The sequence below is a fragment of the Castanea sativa genome, chromosome 10, assembly GCF_040712315.1.
Source record: "Castanea sativa cultivar Marrone di Chiusa Pesio chromosome 10, ASM4071231v1".
Lineage (NCBI taxonomy): Eukaryota > Viridiplantae > Streptophyta > Magnoliopsida > Fagales > Fagaceae > Castanea > Castanea sativa.
In genome coordinates, this window is record NC_134022.1 from 31,090,113 (window position 1) to 31,112,177 (window position 22,065).

At 34.7% G+C, this 22,065-nt stretch overlaps 2 protein-coding genes and 1 long non-coding RNA gene across 3 annotated transcripts; 1 reads left to right on the top strand and 2 right to left on the bottom strand.

Annotated features, from left to right (window-relative positions):
• Positions 1 to 3,400: 3,400 nt before the first annotated feature.
• Positions 3,401 to 4,406, bottom strand: LOC142613105 (chlorophyll a-b binding protein, chloroplastic-like). The gene has a single exon (XM_075785303.1). The coding sequence runs from the start codon at positions 4,322 to 4,324 to the stop codon at positions 3,521 to 3,523; it is 804 nt and encodes a 267-aa protein (XP_075641418.1). The 5' UTR covers positions 4,325 to 4,406; the 3' UTR covers positions 3,401 to 3,520.
• Positions 4,407 to 7,925: 3,519 nt separating this feature from the next.
• Positions 7,926 to 11,423, bottom strand: LOC142612707 (uncharacterized). Its single transcript, XR_012840174.1, has 2 exons — positions 9,391 to 11,423; positions 7,926 to 8,408 (listed from the first exon to the last, which is right to left on the bottom strand). It is a non-coding gene; the product is annotated as an uncharacterized LOC142612707 (long non-coding RNA).
• A 7,869-nt stretch (positions 11,424 to 19,292) lies between these two features.
• Positions 19,293 to 21,828, top strand: LOC142613711 (S-adenosylmethionine synthase 2). The gene is made up of 2 exons (XM_075786178.1): positions 19,293 to 19,429; positions 20,396 to 21,828. Exon 2 carries the CDS (start codon positions 20,404 to 20,406, stop codon positions 21,583 to 21,585), a length of 1,182 nt encoding a protein of 393 aa, XP_075642293.1. The 5' UTR covers positions 19,293 to 19,429; positions 20,396 to 20,403; the 3' UTR covers positions 21,586 to 21,828.
• The last annotated feature ends 237 nt before the right edge of the window (positions 21,829 to 22,065 follow it).

A 22,065-nucleotide genomic window follows, 5' to 3' on the forward strand; every position in this document is an offset into this window, starting at 1 on the left:
CCCCAGCGGACAAAGTCTAGTTGAAGTCTATTGTGGGCTGGGCTTGCTTACTTTGCGGCTTGCCATCCAGGCTACCTCATTTTGTAAAAAATTACAATATGCTAAACAATGTTGCAAAATGAACATAGTTGTTAATAAAAGTGATTCTGAAAGTAGTGCTGCTGGCTACTTCCCTTCAGTCAGGAGTGAATTCAGATGACTCCCCATCTGAGAAATGTAAAATAAGACCTTTACATATTCTAAATAATGTTCACCAATCTGGTGTCAATTGTCTTCATGCTTCGGATATACAAGATTGTCATAGTTCTTTTGGTGGTTTTTTGTTAAATATCATATTAAGCGGGGGTGATGATCAAGCACTTTACTATCTTAGATTTGAATTGTCTTTATTAGCAACAGTCACGAATAATGATTTTATTCCTTCACATGCTGCACAGAATCCTGTATTAGATTGTCTTTTTATTATTCTAACACCAAGCAACTCCCCCCTAATGTCCTGACATTTTTTTGATCAGCTACCTCCCTTAATCTAGCATTCCTTTCATCCCAAATATGGTAGATATTGCATTGTTTTGCTTTGTTTTTACAGTTAAAAGGAAATCTAAATTTGGTTCTCAAATACCTAATTTTCCATGAACTTTTCAAAGTGCCACAGCAGGTATTAAAAAGATTACAATGATCTTGAATCTTGGGCAGTGTATTTACTTTTTTTAGCATAGTAGGTGTCTTAAGAAATCATCTTAAAGGTGGATGTGTGATATCCAAACCTTAAAGGTTTGTATGTCTAATATCTAAATTGATATGTATAACAATGTAAAATGAATACTATTTAAATTTTTGCCTTAAAGATAGGTTTTGATATTTGATATCCAAATTGATTAGCATAACTTAACTAGTATTTGTATGGGGAAAAAACTGTGGCCAAATAGGACATTGAGCTTGGTCATAGCCCACTACAATTAATTTGTAGAGATGGGTAAGTGGACCACAACTTGGGCTTCTGAACTAATGCATCAAACCAAGAAATGAATCAAGGGAGTAAAGCTAGACTTAATAAGGTTAATCAAAGGAAAAAGAAGTGTATTCTTGTTTCCTCGGAATGACCAAGTAGCCTTGTTACACTTGGGGCATTACAAGTTTAAGTGCGATTCTCTCTCTAATCTCTAGGTTTTGATCCCTGTTCATTGGGATTCTTCCTCCTTTTATAATGATTTGATTTTCATCCTGACCCTCCCCATGGAGGGTGATTGGTCTTCCTCAAGATACTTGTCCCATCCTCCTTTTGGAGGATGTGCAGAGTGAAATACAAGTTGTCTCAGCACTATTTAGGTGTTATTTAGCTATTAATGTGGTTAGCATGATTGTTGCAGTACATTTAATGTAAAGGTGATGGATGCTTCTCTCAAAAGTTTCCCTTCTCCCTTGCCCACACTAGTCACTGTAGCCTCCCTCGGCTTTTACACCCTAGTTTGGCATGGCCTTCATCCTGTTTTCTTTGGGTGGATTGCACTCAAGGGTCATCCTCAAGCTACCCAGCTCTTCGGCCACAAAAACTCTTCTTCCAAGCTATCTCTGCTCACTTGGATCAAGCTGACCATCAGTTTCATGCTCCTCGGAATGGGCCCAACATGGCCAGTGACCTCAGACTCCCCCCCATAGTATTTCTAAGACCCAATTTTTGTATAACATGAATACTATTGAATATTTGACTTAGAGATATCCAAACTGATACGTAAAATTGAAATAGTGTTTCTAAGACATGATTTCTATATAACATGAATTTATTCATTTTGCCTTATAGATATCCAAACCTTAATGATTTGAATGTATGGTATCCAAACTAATATGTAGAATTGAAACTGTGTTTTCATGACTCGATTTCTATATAACATGAATAAGATTGTCTTTTTTTTTGCCTTAAAGGTGGATGCATGATATCCAAACTCATATGTGACTGAAATAATGCTTCTAAGACATGATTTTGGTAGAAAATGAATAGTATTGAATTTTTGTGTTAGAAACATCCAAACCTTTAAAGGTTTGGATGCATAGCAAATTCCAAACTTATATGTAGAATTAAAATAGTGTTTCTAAGCTTTCTCAAAAAAAAAAAAAAAAAGTGTTTCTAAGACATGATTCTGTATAGCATGAATTCTATGAATTTTCACCTTAAGAAATCTAAACTTTAGAGGTTTGGATGTTTGGTATCAAAACTGAGATGCAAAACTAAAGTCGTGTTTTTTAGATACAATTTCTATATAACATGAATATGATTGTATTCTTGCTTTAAAGTTGGATGTCTGATATCTAAACTCATATGTGAACTAAAATTGTGTTTCTATGACACAATTTTGGTATAAAATGAATATTATTTAATTTTCGCGTTAGAAATATCCAAATCTTAAAGATTTGGATGTTTGATATATAAATTGAAATATTGTTTCTAAGACAATTTCGGTATAAAATGAATGATATTTAATTTTTTTGCCTTAGAGATATTCAAACTGATTAGTAGAATCAAAATAGTGTTTTTAAGACATGGTTTTTATATAACATAGATAATATTTGAAGAAGTCATTCTCATATTAAAGATATCCAAATTGATATGTAAAACTGAAATTGTGTTTTTAAGACGTTATTTCTATATAACATAAATACTGTTGAATTTTTGCTTTAAAGATATCCACCAACTTCTAAACATTTAACTGGATTGTTTGTTGGGGTATCTCACTGTGGAACCCAACAATGGTGATTCATAAACTTCAGACACCCAACAGCCTTAGAGATTTTAATCTTTTCTTGCCTTTTTTTTAATTTAAAAATTACTGGTATTTGTTATTTGTCATTTTTGTTACTGTCTAATGTACTGACATTGTTGGCCCCTTCCTGTTGCAGCAAAAGTGAATATGTCCGTTGTTTACATTTCACATGTGAAGATTCCCTTTTATGTTGCCACGAATCGGGGTTATCTTTACCATGCTAAATTAGTCAGAAACGAGGTTCCTATTGTATGTATGAATGTTTTATCCTTAAAATCATATGAAATTTCTGGTGGTGTTGAAGATTGGGTTGCTGTTGGGAGATGGGAAAGTATATATGACAATTGGCAAAGTTGATGTTTGCTCCTAAAGTAACCCTCACATTTATTAGCTGGCGAGCTGGAATGGAGAGATAGCTCATAGGAACTTATTGGTGCAAGTCATTGGGATATAGGTAATGAATTTCTTCTATAGCAATGGTGTCTAATCTACCTGTTAAATTTTCCTTGCCTGATCAATGCAAGGGCATACACAAGATAATGAGATCTGGAACCTGTTGTTTTATATGTTCAGCCCCATAAACGTAATAATTCAGACGTGGTTATGGTTAAAGAGTGCGTGTGTTGCTCTGTAACTGTAACTAGTAGTACAATTTTGGATGATTAAATTTCACAAATTTATTACATATACGTCCAAGCTTTTGTTACATATAGGCAAAACACTAGGTAGCAAATTCAATTTTTGTTCATGAGTTGGTTTCCTCACTTTCCGGGGACAAAGTTTGTGGCATAAGCCCAGGCGTTGTTGTTCACTGGGTCAGCAAGATGATCAGCAAGGTTCTCCAAAGGCCCCTTTCCAGTGACAATGGCCTGCACAAAAAACCCAAACATGGAGAACATGGCGAGGCGGCCATTCTTAATTTCCTTCACCTTAAGCTCAGCAAATGCCTCTGGATCATCAGCAAGCCCCAAAGGATCAAAGCTGCCACCTGGGTACAGAGGGTCAGTGACCTCACCTAGAGGTCCCCCAGCAATGCGGTAACCCTCAACAGCACCCATGAGAATAACCTGTGTAGCCCATATAGCTAAAATGCTCTGAGCATGAATTAGGCTTGGATTTCCAAGGTAGTCAAGACCGCCCTCACTGAAGATTTGAGCACCAGCTTTGAACCATACTGCTTCACCAAACTTCACTCCATTCCTTGCAAGAAGCTCTGGGAAGACACATCCTAGAGCACCAAGCATTGCCCACCTGCAATGAATAACCTCAAGCTCCCGGTTCTTGGCGAAAGTTTCCGGGTCTGCTGATAGCCCTGCAGTGTCCCATCCATAGTCACCGGGGAATTCACCTGTTAAGTAAGATGGAGGCTCACCAGAGAATGGTCCAAGGTATTTGACGCGATCAGGGCCATACCATGGGCTCCCAGAGGAAGCAGCTGGCCTTCCTGCTGTCTTCCTCATCGAAACTCTGCCGTTGTTGCTACGGGCAGTTGATGATAACTCTGTTGGTGTGTTCAAAGGAACCACCTTTCCTGTGAATGGAGATGAGAGAGCCATGGTTGCCATGAATTATTAAGCCTTTTGGAGTGAGGGTGGTGGGTGATACCTGATACTGATACTGATACAAGAAACTTACGTGTTTACTTGAATGAATAATGTAGCATACTGAACTCTCTTATATAGGGTCTGGTGAGGTCCGCATATCCTATCCTTGTGGATCATCATCCTTTGCCTGATTGGTTGATGAGGTTATGGCATGGATGATTTACATATCCAACTCATTATCCTAGCCAATCAATGATGGCCGTATTGGATTATGATCGAAGACAAATGGAATTTAATCAATATAGCCACATTTTGTTTTTCTCACAAGTGTCCAGGAGGGTACTATTTTGGTTCAACAATGCCCATATTTTTCTAGTGAATGAGAGTGTGTTTGATGAGGACTACAAGATAAAATATGAGATGTGGATCCTTGGGTTACAGGTGAGTAATATGTTACTTGTGGGCTGGACTTGCTTCCTTTGTGGCTTGCCATCCAGGCCACTCTCACCCTGAGTATTACCATGAACAAGGTCCTTCATTCTAAATCCGAGTTGCAAGCCCACATCTCCCAATGCCATTTTTGTGATAGGACTAGTCTCTAGCTGGGTTGGTGGGTTGTAATTTTTTTAAGCAGCAAATGGTTTAATAGATATTGGATGAGCTTATTGTGAAAAATAAGTTGGATAAGTTTTAAATGGCATCTTAAAAAAATAAAGATTTACAAAGTTGCACAAACTTTGAAAGCTTTCATGGCACTTAAATAGTTTAATGGGCCTTTTACAATTGATACTTAAATGTAGTATTTATTAATACTGTATGTTGTACATGAACACATTGGGAACTGGCGTCCAACCAAGTGAGAAATTGGATTTTGTAATGGAACGTGGTCATCACTCATCGTTCATCACCCATGTTCTCGTTGGTATTTGTGTTTCCTCCATGTTCTTAATGATAGATACCATGTATATATATATATATATATATATATATATATATAAAAGCTTTACAAGACGGTGGAGGTATTCACTAGACAGTAATCAAATTCATGAAACCCTACCACAGACCACATGGAACCACGTTTGATGCATTTTCTAGATTAACGATGAAATAAATGATATGTTGAAAGTTGAAAGTTGAAACTATATAAAACTTTTCGTCCTCATTCTTATCCGTATATTTTCTTGCCTGGTTTTAGAAACACTATGAATTTTATTGATATTTTTTTATTTAAGTATAACTTCATATGTCAATTTTAAAATACAAAATTATATAAAATTTTATTATTATATTAAATTATTGATATAGGTTAAAGTCTAATAATCTTTCAGGTTGCTTAGTAAAGTTAACTATTTACTTAAATTATCTATTGATGGGACTGACGAGAGGGATCACGGACGAATTCAATACTGCAAACGACACTGCTCCCTTTGACGAACCTAGTACTGCCACGTCATTGACGAAGATACTAAAATCATTCAATGCCGCCAGTAATACCTTGGGCGGTTACAACATCAGCTAGGTAGACCGTTGGGGGCGTATTAAAGATCCATTACTCGGCTGGGAACGTTACTAAGCAAGGCATTAATGCCACAACGGCTGGAATCTAGAAGAAAGTATATAAAGCCTTCACACCTCCAACACAAGGTACATATATAGACACAATTACAGTAGATACGAAGTTATTCTGTTATTATTATAAACCTTCTTCTGCACTGACTTTGGCAACCGAGGCGTTGTGGCAGGCACCACATCGGTGACCACTTGAAGGAGCTTTTGCTTCCGTCGAGACGCAGGAGTGTGACCGGCATCATCTGGACGAACTCACATCGATTGACGAACGTTTGCTTCATCATCTATTACTATTTGTGAATCTCATATTACTTTTTGTTTCAATTTTATTTTAAATAATTTAATTTTTAGCTTTTAAAAAATAAATTAATTTTTAACTTTTAATCTTACATTATATAAATAAATTATTAAAAATAGCAATTTTCATGCGGGCACTTTTAATAGGTTAAATTTTTTAAATATTTAAACCATTTGATTAAGTTTTTTTTTTTTTTGGGAGAATCAAGAGAACTAATTTTATTCAACCAAAGAGGCTAAATTAGCCTGACCAAAACAAGAAATGTCTGGTGGTACATCTTCCATCCAGACCAGTAAAAATGGCGAATTAAGAGCTCACCTAGCCAAAGCATGAGCTACATTATTTCCTTGACGGCGGACATGAACAAAACTAATACAATTGAAAAAAGATTCTAAAAGTTTAACATCTTGAATTAGGTGTCCGTGTAGCGCTAGAGATGGTTCTGAGCAGTTGAGGTCCTTTGTGATAGTGTCCGAGTCTCCTTCAAAGATAGCTGAAGTACTCCCAATTTCTAAAGCAAACTCCACCGCCCTCCTTGCTGCTAGAGATTCCACCTAGGCCACAGTTGTTAGATTGGGGATTTGCTGAGTCAAAGAAGCCATAACCGCACCATTTGAATCGCGGATAACAACTCCAAGGCCTGCTTTCCCCTGTGCTGCATGCATAGCTCCATCATAATTAACTTTGAAGCTTCCTTGATCCGGCGGTTTCCATTTGGTACGCTGCCTATGTTGCTGCATAATTCTGACTGGATGGAAACATTGAAATTCAGCCTTCCTTTCCCTTGGATAGATGAGTGATTTGGCTTAAGGGACAAACCGATTCATTGAATCGAATTTGATTTCGGCGATACCAAAGGGCCAAGGTCATGACAGCTAAGAGTGAAGGGTCTTTTTTCTCCGAGAAGGCATGCTTGAAAATTTCCAGCGTAGGTTGCCCTTTCATGGTTGAAATCCAGCTCCATTGAGGGTCTGATGTCCAAGCTTCCTGCACAGAAGAACAGAAAAAAATAGCATATGAAACATCTTCATTCTCCGCCTTGCAATTCTCACAAATTGCCTCAGGTAAAATTCTCCTTTTGCATAAATTAGCTTTTGTTGGTAGAGCTTCCTTGCATGCTCTCCAAACAAAATTTTTTACTTTGCTAGGCACCTCTAGACTCCACACCTCCCTCCAAAACCCCGTGTTTACCACTGGAACCTAATCTGGCAAGTCTTGATCATGCAAAAACCGATAGCCTGATTTGACAGTATATTGACCCGTGGGTGTAAAGGGCCAAATGAGTGTGTCTTTCTGCGGGGATGTGCTTAGTGGAATACTTTCAATTGCTGCAACATCTGCCTCTTCAAATACATGCTGTATCACATCTGTCCTTCAACTCCTCGTGCTCTGATTAATCAGAACCTCTACACAAGTCTTCTCCTGTCCAAACATCACAGGTGAAGTGATTTTGGCTCTGCTCTTCACAGGTAACCATCCCCCATATTCTAATTTGCTTACCATCCCCCACCCTCCACATAGCCCCTTTTATGATTACTTCCCTCCCTTTTAGGATACTCCTCCACGCATAGGAAGCTGATGAAGACTCCTTTGCATCAAGAAAAGATCCTTGGGAAAAGAATCTAGCCTTAAAAACTCTGTAAAAAAGTGATGAATCATCATTGAGGAGCCTCCACACTAACTTGGCTAACATTGCTTCATTAAACATAGTGAGATCCTTAAATCCCATCCCCCCTTCCTCTTTATGTTTGCACATCTCCTCCCACTTCACCCAATGAACTTTTCTCCTATTCCCCCTTTGCCCCCACCAAAATTTCCGAATAAGTGACTCAATCTCATGGCACAAAGACACTGGGAGCTTAAAATAGCTCATTGCATATGTGGGTATTGATTGGATGACTGACTTAATGAGTACCTCCCTCCCCGCTTGCGAAAACAACTTCGCTTCCCATCCTTGTAAGTGCTTCCAAACCCTTTGCTTTAGTTTCTCAAAACTTGCCCTTTTATTTCTCCCAACCAAAGTTGGCAAACCAAGGTAGTCTTCATACCTTTTTTCATTCGAAACTCCAAGGGTACTCATGATTTGGTTTTGAACATCTATTGCGGTGGATTTACTAAAAAAGAGAGAAGTCTTCTCTCTATTTAATTTTTGCCCCGAAACCTACTCATAGGAGGAGAGGATATCCAACACTTTGTGACATTCTTCATTGGTGGCCACGCAAAACAAGATACTATCGTCTGCAAATAGTAAATGCGTTAGTTTAGGGCCATTTCAACATAAAGAGACACCATGAATCTCACCACTACTTGCTGCTCCCTAAATAAGTCTATGTAGCCCCTCCGAACACAAAAGAAAGAGGTATAAACCATTTGATTAAGTTGTCCAATCGTCTCTAGGATTTTCTACATTGTGGGACCATAGTTGTACTATTGTGATATGGTAATTATGCATGATGTAGGCCCACAAATCTAATATGCTGTAGATGGATTATTATTTATTGGTATTACATGATAAAAGTCATCAAATAATGTCAAAAACAAGGAGACATTTAGGCACACATCATCATCTTGATCATGCTTATTTTTGGCCTTTGTGGCCCTAAATTATAACTCCACTAGATAAAAAAGGGATTTATATAGTTCTAGCATTTATGAGTTGGGGTCATACCAAGATAATTAGTCATGACTCATGACTCATGACTCATGATAATTCAACTAATTATCTTGTAGCTTAATTGAATGATGCATGTCTCCTTTGTTTTTTTTATTTTATTATTATTTATAAGTCCATAATTAGGGATGGAGTGATTTGAATCATGTACATCTCTGTTAAAAATGCTAAGAGGTGCCACTTTTTCAGTGTCCACTCTTTGTGAGTAAAACTCTTCAGTGTCTACTTTTTCATACCAAAATTAACTATTAAAAGTAGTTGAAATCACAAATTAAAATTGTTATATTTTAATTTATAAATAAGAGTCTCTGAACAATAACGCACACATTGTGCATGTAAATTATATACATAGATTTTTTACGATTAATTTTGTGAGGACAAGAATTTCCTGTAGTCCACAGCCCACTCGGAACAGTGGCTGTATCAAGTCAATCCAGGCCCGAAACAAAGAATTTGTAGAGAAAGAACAACATAACAGAGAATTCGCCTGTTCTGGGAGTCAAATAGGGAAGAAAACAAGAAAAATCTAAGATAAAGTGAATCAATCACCTTCTTTAAAGAAGTCCCGAGGAGACTAAGTTACAATCAAATAGCACTGTTCATTACATTACTTTCACAATGTTCTTCCTACTTTTCTCTCTTTCTTTCTCTCTCCCCTTTTGATGTAGTCTCCCTTTTCCTATATATACTACTTCCTTCATTGCATCCTAACCGTCCATTCCCCACCTAACCAATTTCCTGCTTTGACACTTGTCCCTTCTCACAGTTTGTAGAAGGTGGTGGAAAGAATCTGCCTAACTGTGATTTGCATTGTTCAGGTCACTTCCTCATCAATACGGCTGATAAAGCTGCTACCCACCATTTAATGCGGCCTAGAAGCTAGATGCAGGGCAAGCAATGTGGAGCCCATAGGCTACTCCAAACCAGAATCTTCCCCTCTCTGCCATACGCTCCTGGACTCCTCTCAACACCTTTCCGAGCAACCTTTCTCCTCGGGCCTGCGACCCTTGGCCTTGTCATCCTACACTGCAACTCTTGAGCTTCATACTCGGTTCTTTGGTCCTCGTACGCCCCAGTTCTCAAACCTGACCCTCAGCCCTCGGACCCCCACAAATTTTATTAACAATTTATATGAAAAATAATTCATTTGGAATACTTATTATTATTAGGGGTGTCACCATGATTGGGTTGAAAAAAACCCAACCCATCCCGCATGCATTTGGTTGGACCCACAAGTTGGACAATTGAAAAAAAAAAAAAAAAAAAAAAAACCTAAGCATTAGAATAGCAGATTTATAAAATTACCAACAGAAATAACAAGAAGTTTATAATCTTATTTGCATTGATTTGATGCACTAATCAAACCTGAGCATATTATCAAACAAACGCAAACTATTTTATTGGTGCATCAAATATTATAATAATTAAATAATAAAATCATATAATTTTTATATATATTTTTAAATATAGGTGAGTTGGGTTGGGATAGGTGGATTTGTAAATCTACTGACCCATACTCGACCCAACCCCTCTTAAAAAACATTTTGGCATCCCATCAACCCCTAAAATTGACCCAACCCATCAGGTTGGGTTGGATTGTATTGGTTTTGGCGGATTGATAGGTTGAATGCACACTCTTAATAATTATCTAAGAAAAAAAATTTAACCAATTTTGAATATGACTTTTTTCCTTGTTAGTTGCTTTGCCAACAATTGAAAAACAAAATCCATCAAGGGGCAAAAGCAAATTAACAATTTGTGTTTCCACTTTCTGATATGTTGTATAATTGAAGTTGATTCCTAAATATACATGGACCATAAGATAATTTTTTTACAAAATATTTCAAAATGGACATGGACTAATTATTTTGAATCATGTAAATCCAACCAAAAAATAGTAAAAGTTAATAAGAAAAAAGAAATGAACGATTAAAATAAAATTACAACGCGTTGAAAAAATATTAGTTCGAAAATTTTATTTTATTTTTCTTATCTTTGGACAAAACCATTTCTACACGTAGGAGCTCCATAACCTCTAAGCTCATTACATCAAGGTCTCTAGCACAGAAAACAACTACACCAATAACAATAAAAATTTTATCTTAAAAAAAAAATAATCTACTCCAATAACAAATCTTTAATTTGAAAAAAAAAAAAACTACAATAATAATAATAACAATTGATTTTTTAAAATAAATAAATACAATTCTGTCTAAACGAAAGCACACCTAAACTACTCATAACTGCAATACAAGAAGCACTTATTAATGTAGCAAGATTGGAATAGCAGAGAATTCTCATCCTTACCAGCAGTAGAGAAGTTCAACAGCATTGGAGAAATAAAAAACACTGACCTTGGTGGGTAGTTGATATATATAGTAGTAGTATTATCCAGCAACACAATTTGTAATTTAGTTACTATTTTGAAGGTTCCCTAATATTATGTTAACTAATAGCAGAAACTTAGGTAGGAAAGCATGAAAGATGCCCCAAACTTAATCTTGGTTAATCTCAAACACTTTGCCTGGTATAAAAAATTCATAACTTTCTTTTCCCACCAACCTTTAATTCTTACATGAGCAGCCAAGTTAGAGCGAGAGAGAAAAGCCCAAAAAAAAAACCTACCAACCTCACCAACCGTCACAGTACCACCTTGGTATATAGATTTTAGCCTTTGGGGGCGGCGTAAATTGACAAGTCATCCAAACCAACCACATGCAACCTCTACGTGCCGGTCAGCCCAACCTTTTGGGAAATTCTCTGATTAAACAATCCTATAGGGACACCTCTTTTTATATATATATATATATATATATAAAATTAATTAATTATATACCGTACTTTATGATTTTCTTTGATTTTTTCTTGGTGGAAACCAAGTAAAGCTTGGAACGTATAATTTCTTACCATTCGACATATGACGAGTTATAATTGGTAAGATGTATCCTCATATGGCTTGCCATTATACCTTTGTCAATCACAACTCGGTGGAAACTACACTAAACTTAGGTACTAACAAATCCCAACTACCCCACTTTCTCTCTTATTATTGTTTAATTAAATCCTAGTTTGCCTTAATGCCTAGTCGTCGCCACATCACTTGTGGAGCCAAAACCTATTTTGGGTAGCTGGCTTGCTAAGTCTTACCCACTTCGGCTTGAGCCTATTTGGGTTGTGCTAGTCTTTCTTAATGAAATTGTCTTGGTTTATTTGGTTGGTCACCAAACACCAAAGCCTAAACTTCATTTTAATCAACCTATAGAAAGAACTGCAATACCTGATTTTGACTTCTAATGAGTGACGACTTTTCAAAGACCCTTGTTGTTGTTGTCGTTGTTAAGGATTGATTGACTCTGCCTCACCTCTAAACGTTTATTCTATGAAACTAATATACAATGATACGCCTCTTCAAATTTGGAATCGACAAGATTATGTATGCTTGTAACACCTAAAAGTGTTCAAAGCTTTGAATCTAAATTATAAGTTGAGGTAGATACATCATTCTAAGCTTGAGAGTTGAGATTTGAGACTGTATTAAAAGGAAATTTTGGCTATTTATTATAACTTAATTATAATTATGGAGTGTGACTAGACATGGTATTAGGACCGAGCTCACAATTTGTTTTATTTTTAATTTTTTTATATAAAATAAAATTTCTACTCTAACCTAAAAGTGTATATGTGTGTAAAGTTATCTCTTGAAAACTTGAACCCCGGCTTTTGCTCCCAACACTCCACAAGTATTTATACTTATGGAGTGACCACCGCACCAAGGGTGTGCGGAAATAATTGTCTCCATTGAAATTTGTAGGCATGCAAGAGGAATTAAGTGTCCATTTGACAAATATTATTTTTTCCAACTTATTTTATTATTCAGCTTATTTTTGCTACTATTCATGGGTTTCATTGCACTCTTTGGTACTATTTATAAGTCTTATTGTACTATTTCAACTAACTTTTACCTTTATCTATAATACTTTCAGTAAAAAAATTTCAATTTCAGTAAAATAAGTGAATCTTAAACGGACTCTAAAAAAGAAAAAGTGATCTAGGGAAAGTTGAATTTGTGCTCTTATATATTGTGAAAGTAGAAAAAATCTTATGTATTTTCAAGGTATAGTGAAAGTAAGTATTAATACCATTATTTTAGAAAAGTATTAAATATCATTTATTAAATTGAGTTCCATTTATTTGATTTTATTTCAGAGTTTGCACCCACCACCAAGAAAAAAAAAATCCTGATTCTCCAAAAAAAAAAAAAAAAAATCCTTGATTATTAACCTTCTCATGTAAATTAGAAATTCCCAATATTCTTTGGTGCTTGAAACTTGAAAGTACTTTAGTATAATATATTCTTTGGATAATCAATGAATACTTGTCAAACATTCCTACACCGCTACACGATAAGTCCTATTTGATCCTATATGGATTTCAGATTATTCCCACCAACCACTTTTGTTTGTTTGATTTATTTATTATTTATAATGTTTTAGGAGGAGGAAGATAGGAAACAATGTCAAAGTATTCTTACTGAATTTGCCCAAAAGGGTGGCCGTTGAATAATCAAAAACCAATCTTGATAATATCATCAGCCTTTTCTGAAAGAAAGTCTCTGCTCGCAAGTTTTACCTTGAAAATGTGATTCATATGGCTTAAAAATCAACCAATGACTAAAAAGTGAAACCCGACCAAAAATCAGACAGCCGACAAACTATACTATTTCTCTGTTAAATCAAATAATTTTAGTATAGTTGGCTCTAGTTAGTTCAATTTGTAAAGTTTTTTATAGTTGTATAAAAGATTTAGTGTTTACTCCTTGTTATACAAAAAATTAATTGGTGTGCTTGGTCTGATGATAAAAAGTTATTATTAAGAGTGAACGCTATAAGTTAAAATATGAGCGGCTTGATGCATTTGGAGGCCTAAAGTGAAAATTAATTATCTTGTTTTAGATGCAAAATTACTACTAATTAACATAAACTACGTAGAATTTTTTCTTTTTTAGAATTTGTATCAACATAAAAAAATTGATAAATTTTTTCATACTTGTTGATATGACAAATTAATAGTGGTAAGTAAAATAGTGGTGTTAGTGGTAGACTTAGATAAGAACTAGTAAAAATTTGCTAACTAAACTCTTTTTATTATTATTATTTGTTTAAAAGTGCAACATTCACAACATTACAACAAATTCTAAGTTTTATATTGCTTTTTATTTTCTATTTGAAAATATCACTATAATTATTTTTTTGCCATCAATAACAAGTTGCAACAACTTACTACTTAGCATTAGTTGTAAAAATGTTATGAAAAATATTGTAAACGTTACATTTTTCTCTTTTTTTATTTGTTTTTTATTTAATAAAAAAATATTATTTTATTTATTGATTATAAATAACCATATTGGTTAAAATTTAGGATTTTTTTTTCTTTTACTTGGGACCTTATCGGACCGCATCCCCTACTCTACGATTCAGCCCTCCATGAGTTATACTCTCAAAAAAAATCTAACGAGAAAATTTTGTTTTCCTGTGAACTGAATCTCACGTAATAATAATATAGTGGGGTCCTAACCCTTTTTGGCATTCCTCATGATCAATAATAGCTTTTGCATTAACATGTAACGGTTACATTTCATTTTCAAGAAATAAAGATAAAAATAAGTTATTGCTTTTTATGCTTCCCTGATTTTACAACTGTAATGTGTACTGTGTAGTGTCGGCTGCACAGTGAATATCAAAATACGCACCCTACTTTCACGCTTTATTCAGGGAGTTTATAAAAAAAATATGTACTCATGGGTTTTAGCCAAAAAATACTTTCTGGGATAGTGGAAGGATGAAAAAATGAGAGGATAGAAAATAGAGGAAAGATAGAAAAGTGGAAGGATAAAAAAAAATTTAGTTTCCCTCAGTTGTGTTTAGTTGAGAGGATGGAAAAGTATAGGGAGGGAAAACTTTTTCGTTTGGTTGAAAATAAGGTTTGTATAAATTTACCATTATGTCCCTCTTAAATAAAACAGAAAGTAATACATTATATTTTTTAAAAAAATTTGTGTATTGATGAAAGTGGACATTTCAAAAAATAGCATAAGAAATCATCTAAAAGTATTTTATTAAAAAAATAATAAAAATAAAAATTAAGAGAAAAAAGAAAGAAAAGAAGAAGAGCCCACCACCTAACAAAACAAAAGAAAGAAAAAAAACAAAAGAAGCCAACATTACAGTGGAAAAGTCAAAAGAAAAAAAAAGAGCCAGAAACATTAACATATTTTTTCCACGCTAAAAAAAACTAGAAAAGTGAGAGCAGTTTTGTAAAAAAAAATTCTCACTTTTTACTCTAATTTTCTCTCCAATTTAGAGAGATTGTATTTTGAAGGGGGAGGAGAGAAAACTTGTAGGCCCCATCACTTTTCTCTTGTTCTCTCAACCAAACAGTAGAAAATGTCATTTTCCACCATATTTTCCTCTTCCTATTTCCCATTCTCCCTGTTTTCATCCCAACCAAATACACCCTTAAGATGACCATGGGTTGGGTGTGGGGGATTTACCCAAACCTGTTTCAACCCAACTTTTTTACGAAGGTTGAAAAAGAGGATTTTTTTTTTTTTAATTATTGGAAATCAAAGAAAATGAAGAGAATTGGATTGGAAATACTTAATTAGTTTCGATCTTAGGAATAGCAATTAAACAAATTAATTTAAAATTTTTCTTTGAGAAACTAATTTAAATTTTCTAAGTATGTTACAAATGATCAAATAAGTAAAGTAAGGAAATAAAAAGAACATGATTGAGGTAATCTTGCAAATTAAGTTAATCTGGCTTTTTATAGGAAGGTTGACACGCCCAAATAATTTTTTAAGGAAATTTTGTGAGCAAATTATGATCTATCTGGCATTTTATAGGAAGTAATGATATTAATTGGTAGTAATACTTTTCAAAAGTTAGAATTATGATATAAGGAATCTGGCTTTACTAGGAAGGACTAACTCTAGCAATAATACTATCCATGGAGTGAAAGTCAAATTGTTGTTTTAAAAAGCAAAACTCATATATTCAGAAATTTTCATATGAAATTCTACTTATCCAACCGGAAGAACCAACTCAGCTCCAATTAACAAGCTTAATTTTTTTATGGAAAAAAGAAAATATAGCTAATTGTTTTGATAGTTTTTTCCATTTTTCATAAAAAATTTATAAAAATAAATGAGTAACGTATGTTTACCTTAAGAACATATATTAACCAAACCCATTTATCATTAATGACTAATGAGAGAACTATCAGTCAGTTGGAATCTTATTATGAATTTTGACATGCACAAAACCAAAGTCTTGGTTTTGCATTCAACCAAGGAAAATGTTAACAAGTATCATGCGATTCTTGTTAAGATTTCTTTATGTGAGTTCCATTTAATAAAAATGACAAAAAAAATATTAAAAGAGTTGTCAAAAATAATAAAACACAGCTAAAAATTGTCAAAAAAAAGGCAAAAAAAAAAAGAAAAAAGAAAAAGATAACAAACATAAGATGCTCGTTAAAACAATCCTTCCACCAAAACTATTGAAAAGTACAGTAAAAACGTTGTACAAACTACAACAATTGGGAGAAACATAAGTAAACAACTTTAAAATAATATATAAAAAAATTATGATTTTGTGTGTAAAACCAGATGATAATTAAATTTTTTTTTTAATGTCAACTTGATTTCTTCTGTTAATATCATTGGAGTAGCATTTTGAGACTTTTAATGACTATTAAATTATGAATCTTGTTTAGAAAAAGGGCCAGGGGGGAGTGTACCGATTGCCCCCACAGGCACGTGACATTAGTCAGCCACTTCGTTGTCATTGAAAAAATCTCTTACGGTCTCTTCTCCCAAAAAAAAAAAAAAAAGAGTTATAAAATATTTTTATTTATTATAGATTTTCATTTTTGACAGTACCCGAAAAGCCCAAGCCAGTGGCTCAAGCTAGCGAGCCGATGACGGTTAAGGGTTGGTGAATGACCGGCTTCTCCAGGTAATCAGAAGGACAAAATCGTAAAATCCATAACACAATAGTGGTCGCAAGATATTAGGTAGTGGATACTATATCAAAATCAAATGTTGTGCTCCTCCCACCAACCCCAACAAATCCCATCCACAAAATCCCTGACATCTAACGGCTCTAAACTTTTCAGAGCAGTGCTACCGTATGAACATCTCAAAAACTTTAACATGAGCTCTCATTTTTCAATCAAGTTAGAGCATTTTTTTAATCGAGGCTAGAGGCTAGAGGCTAGAGGCTAGAGCATGCATGTAAAGTCCTAAAGTATCATTTGACGGTTGGGAATATCATGGCAGTAACCCCGTTCAAATGATAATAAGGGTAGAATTTAGTTACAAAATTTATTAAAATTTAATAATTAGATTGCATATTTTTTACGTTTTTAATGCGCATGTTAGATTTTGTATTAATAAGATATTATTTACTATATGATCTATAAGATTATATTTTATACATAATTTTAAACTACAAAAACTTGTAATTTAAACAATTTATTGATGACATAATTATTGATATTTAATTTTCTAAATTTTTTTCAAGTATGGAGGATAGAAAAAGAAAATGTAATCTAATTGTAAATTTATCAAAATTAACTTCAATTAAAAAGATATTAAGTAAAGTTGTAATTTTAGGCTACAACCAATTTTGTAACTATTCTTGTCTCTTATGATAATTATAATAATTAGAGGAAATTAAAGTCTACCCCTTTTGATTTAATCTTATCATAATTTATTTTAAAAATTTTCAATAGTAGTATTTTCCAACTTTTAAGTTTGAATTAAATTGAAATTATTGGTGTTTCATCAAAAAAGGCTGTAATGAATTCATTTTAATCCAAATTTTTTTTGAGAAAATTTTTAATCCAAATATTAATGAATCAAGATATAACAATTGATTTTTTTTTTTTGTGGTATTAAATAATGATAAGGTTAAATAATAAGGAGATAAGTTGTAATTGAAAGTTTGAACATGAAATGCAAATTGAAACGAGCTAAGGCCTATCTTTACCACAAAAAAGTCAAATATGCTCTAATTACATGTAACACAAATTTTTATGCATCACCAACAATTGAAGAGAGATAATTATGTTTTGATCAAGTATGATGGAGGGGGTAAACCCCATGCTTTCCTACGGAGCAATAACCTTCTTCCATTGATTGGTATCCCAACAATGCCCTTACGGATAAGGGGCACACAGTATATGACGGCCAAACACTAGGAGCAACAAAGTTTGGTAATCGAGTATTCCTCATCTCAGAATGAGCGCATGAAAAATGTCACTTACCGCATCATATTAGCATCAATTATGCTCATAAATTGCCCACCATTTTGCATTAAATGTAACATGAGAAGTTATCAATAAGAAGCATGTCCCTTGATCAACATAAGAAGATAGTATAGTGCATTGTCAAATTTCCTTGATCGACATAAGAAGATGGTATAGTGCATTGTCAAATTCCCTTCCACTCAGTGGCGGAGTCAGGAATTTATCTTTGGTGGAGTCATATATAATTTTTTTTTTTTTTTTGTATGAAATGTAAAATAGTAATGTAAAATTTTTTTTTGGTCTTTTCTTTTTGCTTGAAAGACCCTAATATATTGTTAGATGGACCAAATTATGGACAAAAGTTTAATTTTATTGGGCATTAGAAAAAACTTAGGGTGGTCACAAATATTTTTTTAAAGGTAAACAATGTTTATTATCAGGTATGGGGGTCAAAATGATAAGGTTATTTCAAAATTTTCAATTTTTAAAGATTTTTCCAGATTTTTTTTAAAAAAAATTTTCAAAAATTTTGGGGGGCCTAGGCCCCTCTAGACCTTTTAATAGCTACGCCATTGCTTCCACATTTTAGAGAATCAGTCATCAACTCCATCCACAAAATCATTGAAAAATACATGTAATTCTAAATTTCATTACATTGTAAGCTATCGTCATTCCATCACCTTATTTAGTTGGAGTTCTTTAGGAAGTGCCCAAGTGGTTTTTCTATTAAAAATTCAAACCTACATATATAGTACTCAGTAATAATTGATTTTTTATTTATTTATTTTTAAAATAAATTGAATTTTTTGAATTAAATAAAAAAATTCAAAATTACTTATATTTAGCCATCATTTTTCTTCTTCTAAATTTTATTAAATTCTTTTAAAAAAATATATGTTAAAGAGAGAGCTCAATGAAACTACATCAAAAGCGTAGCTCATAGTATATCGTACACCTAAAAACAAGCACCTACAGTAAGTTTTTTTTTTAAGACATTCTTTCATTTCTTCATATGCATTAAAAATACTTAGTAATTTTTTTTTTTTAAAACACCCGGTAGATCTAAAGATTCCAACCCGTTACGAAAACCGAATCCAAACCATACAAGCCGGTAACCAGTCAAAGTCCCCATTTTATCTATAAATAGCAAGCTCTCTGAGGCTTATAGTCGTCGAGTCGTCGAGTTTCGCTTCAATTCTCTTTGGGGTCTGTTGCTTGTTCGAGCGCAGTTACACATACATAAACTCTAGATCTGCGCTAACCCCATCTCCTTCAGGTACGTCTCTAATGCCGTTTAGTCTCTTCTTTCTCAAATGGGTTTTTTTTTTTTTTTTTTTTTGCTTCAAAAACATCAACTTTGGTTTGTATTTCCTTAGCGTTGACTACAAAGTTTGCAGATCTGGGTGTATACTAGTACTTCTTAACGACTTGTGTGTATGTTTGTTGGAGATTTTAATGTATTGGGTTGTCAATGTTTGCAACATGGTAGACTGTACTAGATCTGTTCTTTAGGCTTTGTTCATAGTTGGCTACACGCTTTGTTTATTTACTTAGTTTTTGATGTGGGACATTTGGTTGACTGATCTGCTATTTGGGTTGTGTTAGTCTTTGTTGCTTTCAACTTATTTACAAGATCTGTCAATTGGGTATCGATAAAGTCTATTTCTTTAGTCCAATCTTATAAGAGATCAGGCAGGTCTCGGTTTGCAATTACATAGCCAACTTCCTAAGTTGTGAAGGACACAAACTTTTTTCACGGGGTGATTTTATTGCTAAAATTTAATTAGAAATGATGTATTCTCACATGTTTGGCTTCTCTATGGACGATGGTGTTTGACGTCATTGTTATTATATCAAATTGTTCTTTGGGATTTAGATTCTTCCAACATTATATCTGATGCGCCAAGGGAATCTGTAAATATTTAATTCTTTCCTAACTTCTTTTTATGAGCACAAACATTAGAGAAAGAATGAAGACAATATTGAATTAGGAATCTTCTAATCGTTATCTGTTGGCATAAAGTTTGATAAATTTTTGTCTTTCTTGAGTATATGCTTATTTTTGTCCAGAATTCCGTATTATTAGATTTAGATAGACTTTAGGATGCACTTGTTTTTGTTCTGAATTTCTTTATTCTTAGATATTGATAGACCGCTGCTGTCACACCAACTGAACTTGTTCTGTGTGAAAACTAGTTCTTGTTGATATATTAAGATGTCTTTTATGTTTTCTTATTTGTAGCTTGAGAAATGGAGACCTTTCTATATACATCTGAATCTGTCAACGAGGGTCACCCCGACAAGCTCTGTGACCAGATCTCTGATGCAGTGCTCGACGCATGCCTTGCTCAGGACCCTGACAGCAAGGTTGCCTGTGAAACATGCACCAAGACCAACATGGTGATGGTCTTTGGAGAAATCACCACCAAGGGTAACATAGACTATGAGAAGATTGTTAGGGACACATGCCGTACTATTGGGTTTGTTTCTGATGATGTGGGTCTTGATGCTGACAACTGCAAGGTTTTGGTTAACATTGAGCAGCAGAGCCCTGATATTGCCCAGGGTGTCCATGGACACTTCACCAAGCGCCCTGAGGAGATTGGTGCTGGTGACCAGGGCCATATGTTTGGTTATGCCACTGATGAGACCCCTGAATTCATGCCCCTTAGCCATGTCCTTGCAACCAAGCTTGGGGCTCGCCTCACTGAGGTTAGGAAGAATGGCACTTGCCCCTGGTTGAGACCTGATGGCAAGACCCAAGTAACTGTTGAGTACTACAATGACAATGGTGCCATGGTTCCAGTCCGCGTCCACACTGTCCTTATCTCCACCCAGCACGACGAGACTGTCACAAATGATGAGATTGCTGCTGACCTTAAAGAGCATGTTATTAAGCCTGTTATCCCTGAGAAGTACCTTGATGAGAAGACCATCTTCCACCTTAACCCCTCAGGCCGCTTTGTCATTGGTGGCCCTCACGGTGATGCAGGTCTCACTGGCCGTAAGATCATCATTGACACTTATGGTGGATGGGGAGCTCATGGTGGTGGTGCTTTCTCTGGAAAGGACCCAACCAAGGTGGACAGGAGTGGTGCCTACATTGTCAGGCAGGCTGCCAAGAGTATAGTAGCAAATGGTCTTGCTCGCAGGGCCATTGTTCAGGTCTCTTATGCCATTGGTGTGCCCGAGCCCTTGTCTGTCTTTGTTGATACATATGGAACTGGAAAGATTCCCGACAAGGAGATCCTAAAAATTGTGAAGGAGAACTTCGACTTCAGGCCCGGAATGATCACTATTAACTTGGACCTCAAGAGGGGTGGCAATGGAAGATTCTTGAAGACTGCTGCCTATGGACACTTCGGAAGGGACGACCCCGACTTCACCTGGGAGGTTGTGAAGCCCCTCAAGTGGGAGAAGCCCCAATCTTAGATTGTTCTATCCTATCCTCTGCTGTTCAATGCTTGTTTTGATTGTTACTTTGATGAATAATTTGCGTGTTTACTTGCTGCTATTATCTAAAACTATAGCTCATGTTCTAATCCCTTACCTAAGATTTCATCTTCAATTATTTCTTTTTTGTTTATTTTTTATTTTAAATATATTTTTCATTTTTATGTAATCATGCTACAAGTGTCTTGATGCAATGAAAAATTAATGAGAATTTTATCAAAATTATGGCATGGAATATCAGGTAGGGGGCAGCAGCAAAATGTAGAATTAATAGGCAAAACCAAATTTCCCTCTTCTCTTTCCCTTTCAACCGTTTAACGTTTATCAGTTGTATCTCAATTACTGCTTAGTGGGAACATACTTGTAAATTTCCTACTGTCGGTTGAGGGTATGATTTGACATGTTGAAATGAAACCTCTTTCATTGTGTGCAAGCCTGGTCTTAAGACCGTGTTTAGGC

Excerpts from the sequence above, each read along its gene's own strand:
- LOC142613105 (XM_075785303.1), bottom strand. The coding sequence starts at position 4,324 with ATGGCAACCATGGCTCTCTCATCTCCATTCACAGGAAAGGTGGTTCCT.
- LOC142613711 (XM_075786178.1), top strand. The coding sequence starts at position 20,404 with ATGGAGACCTTTCTATATACATCTGAATCTGTCAACGAGGGTCACCCC.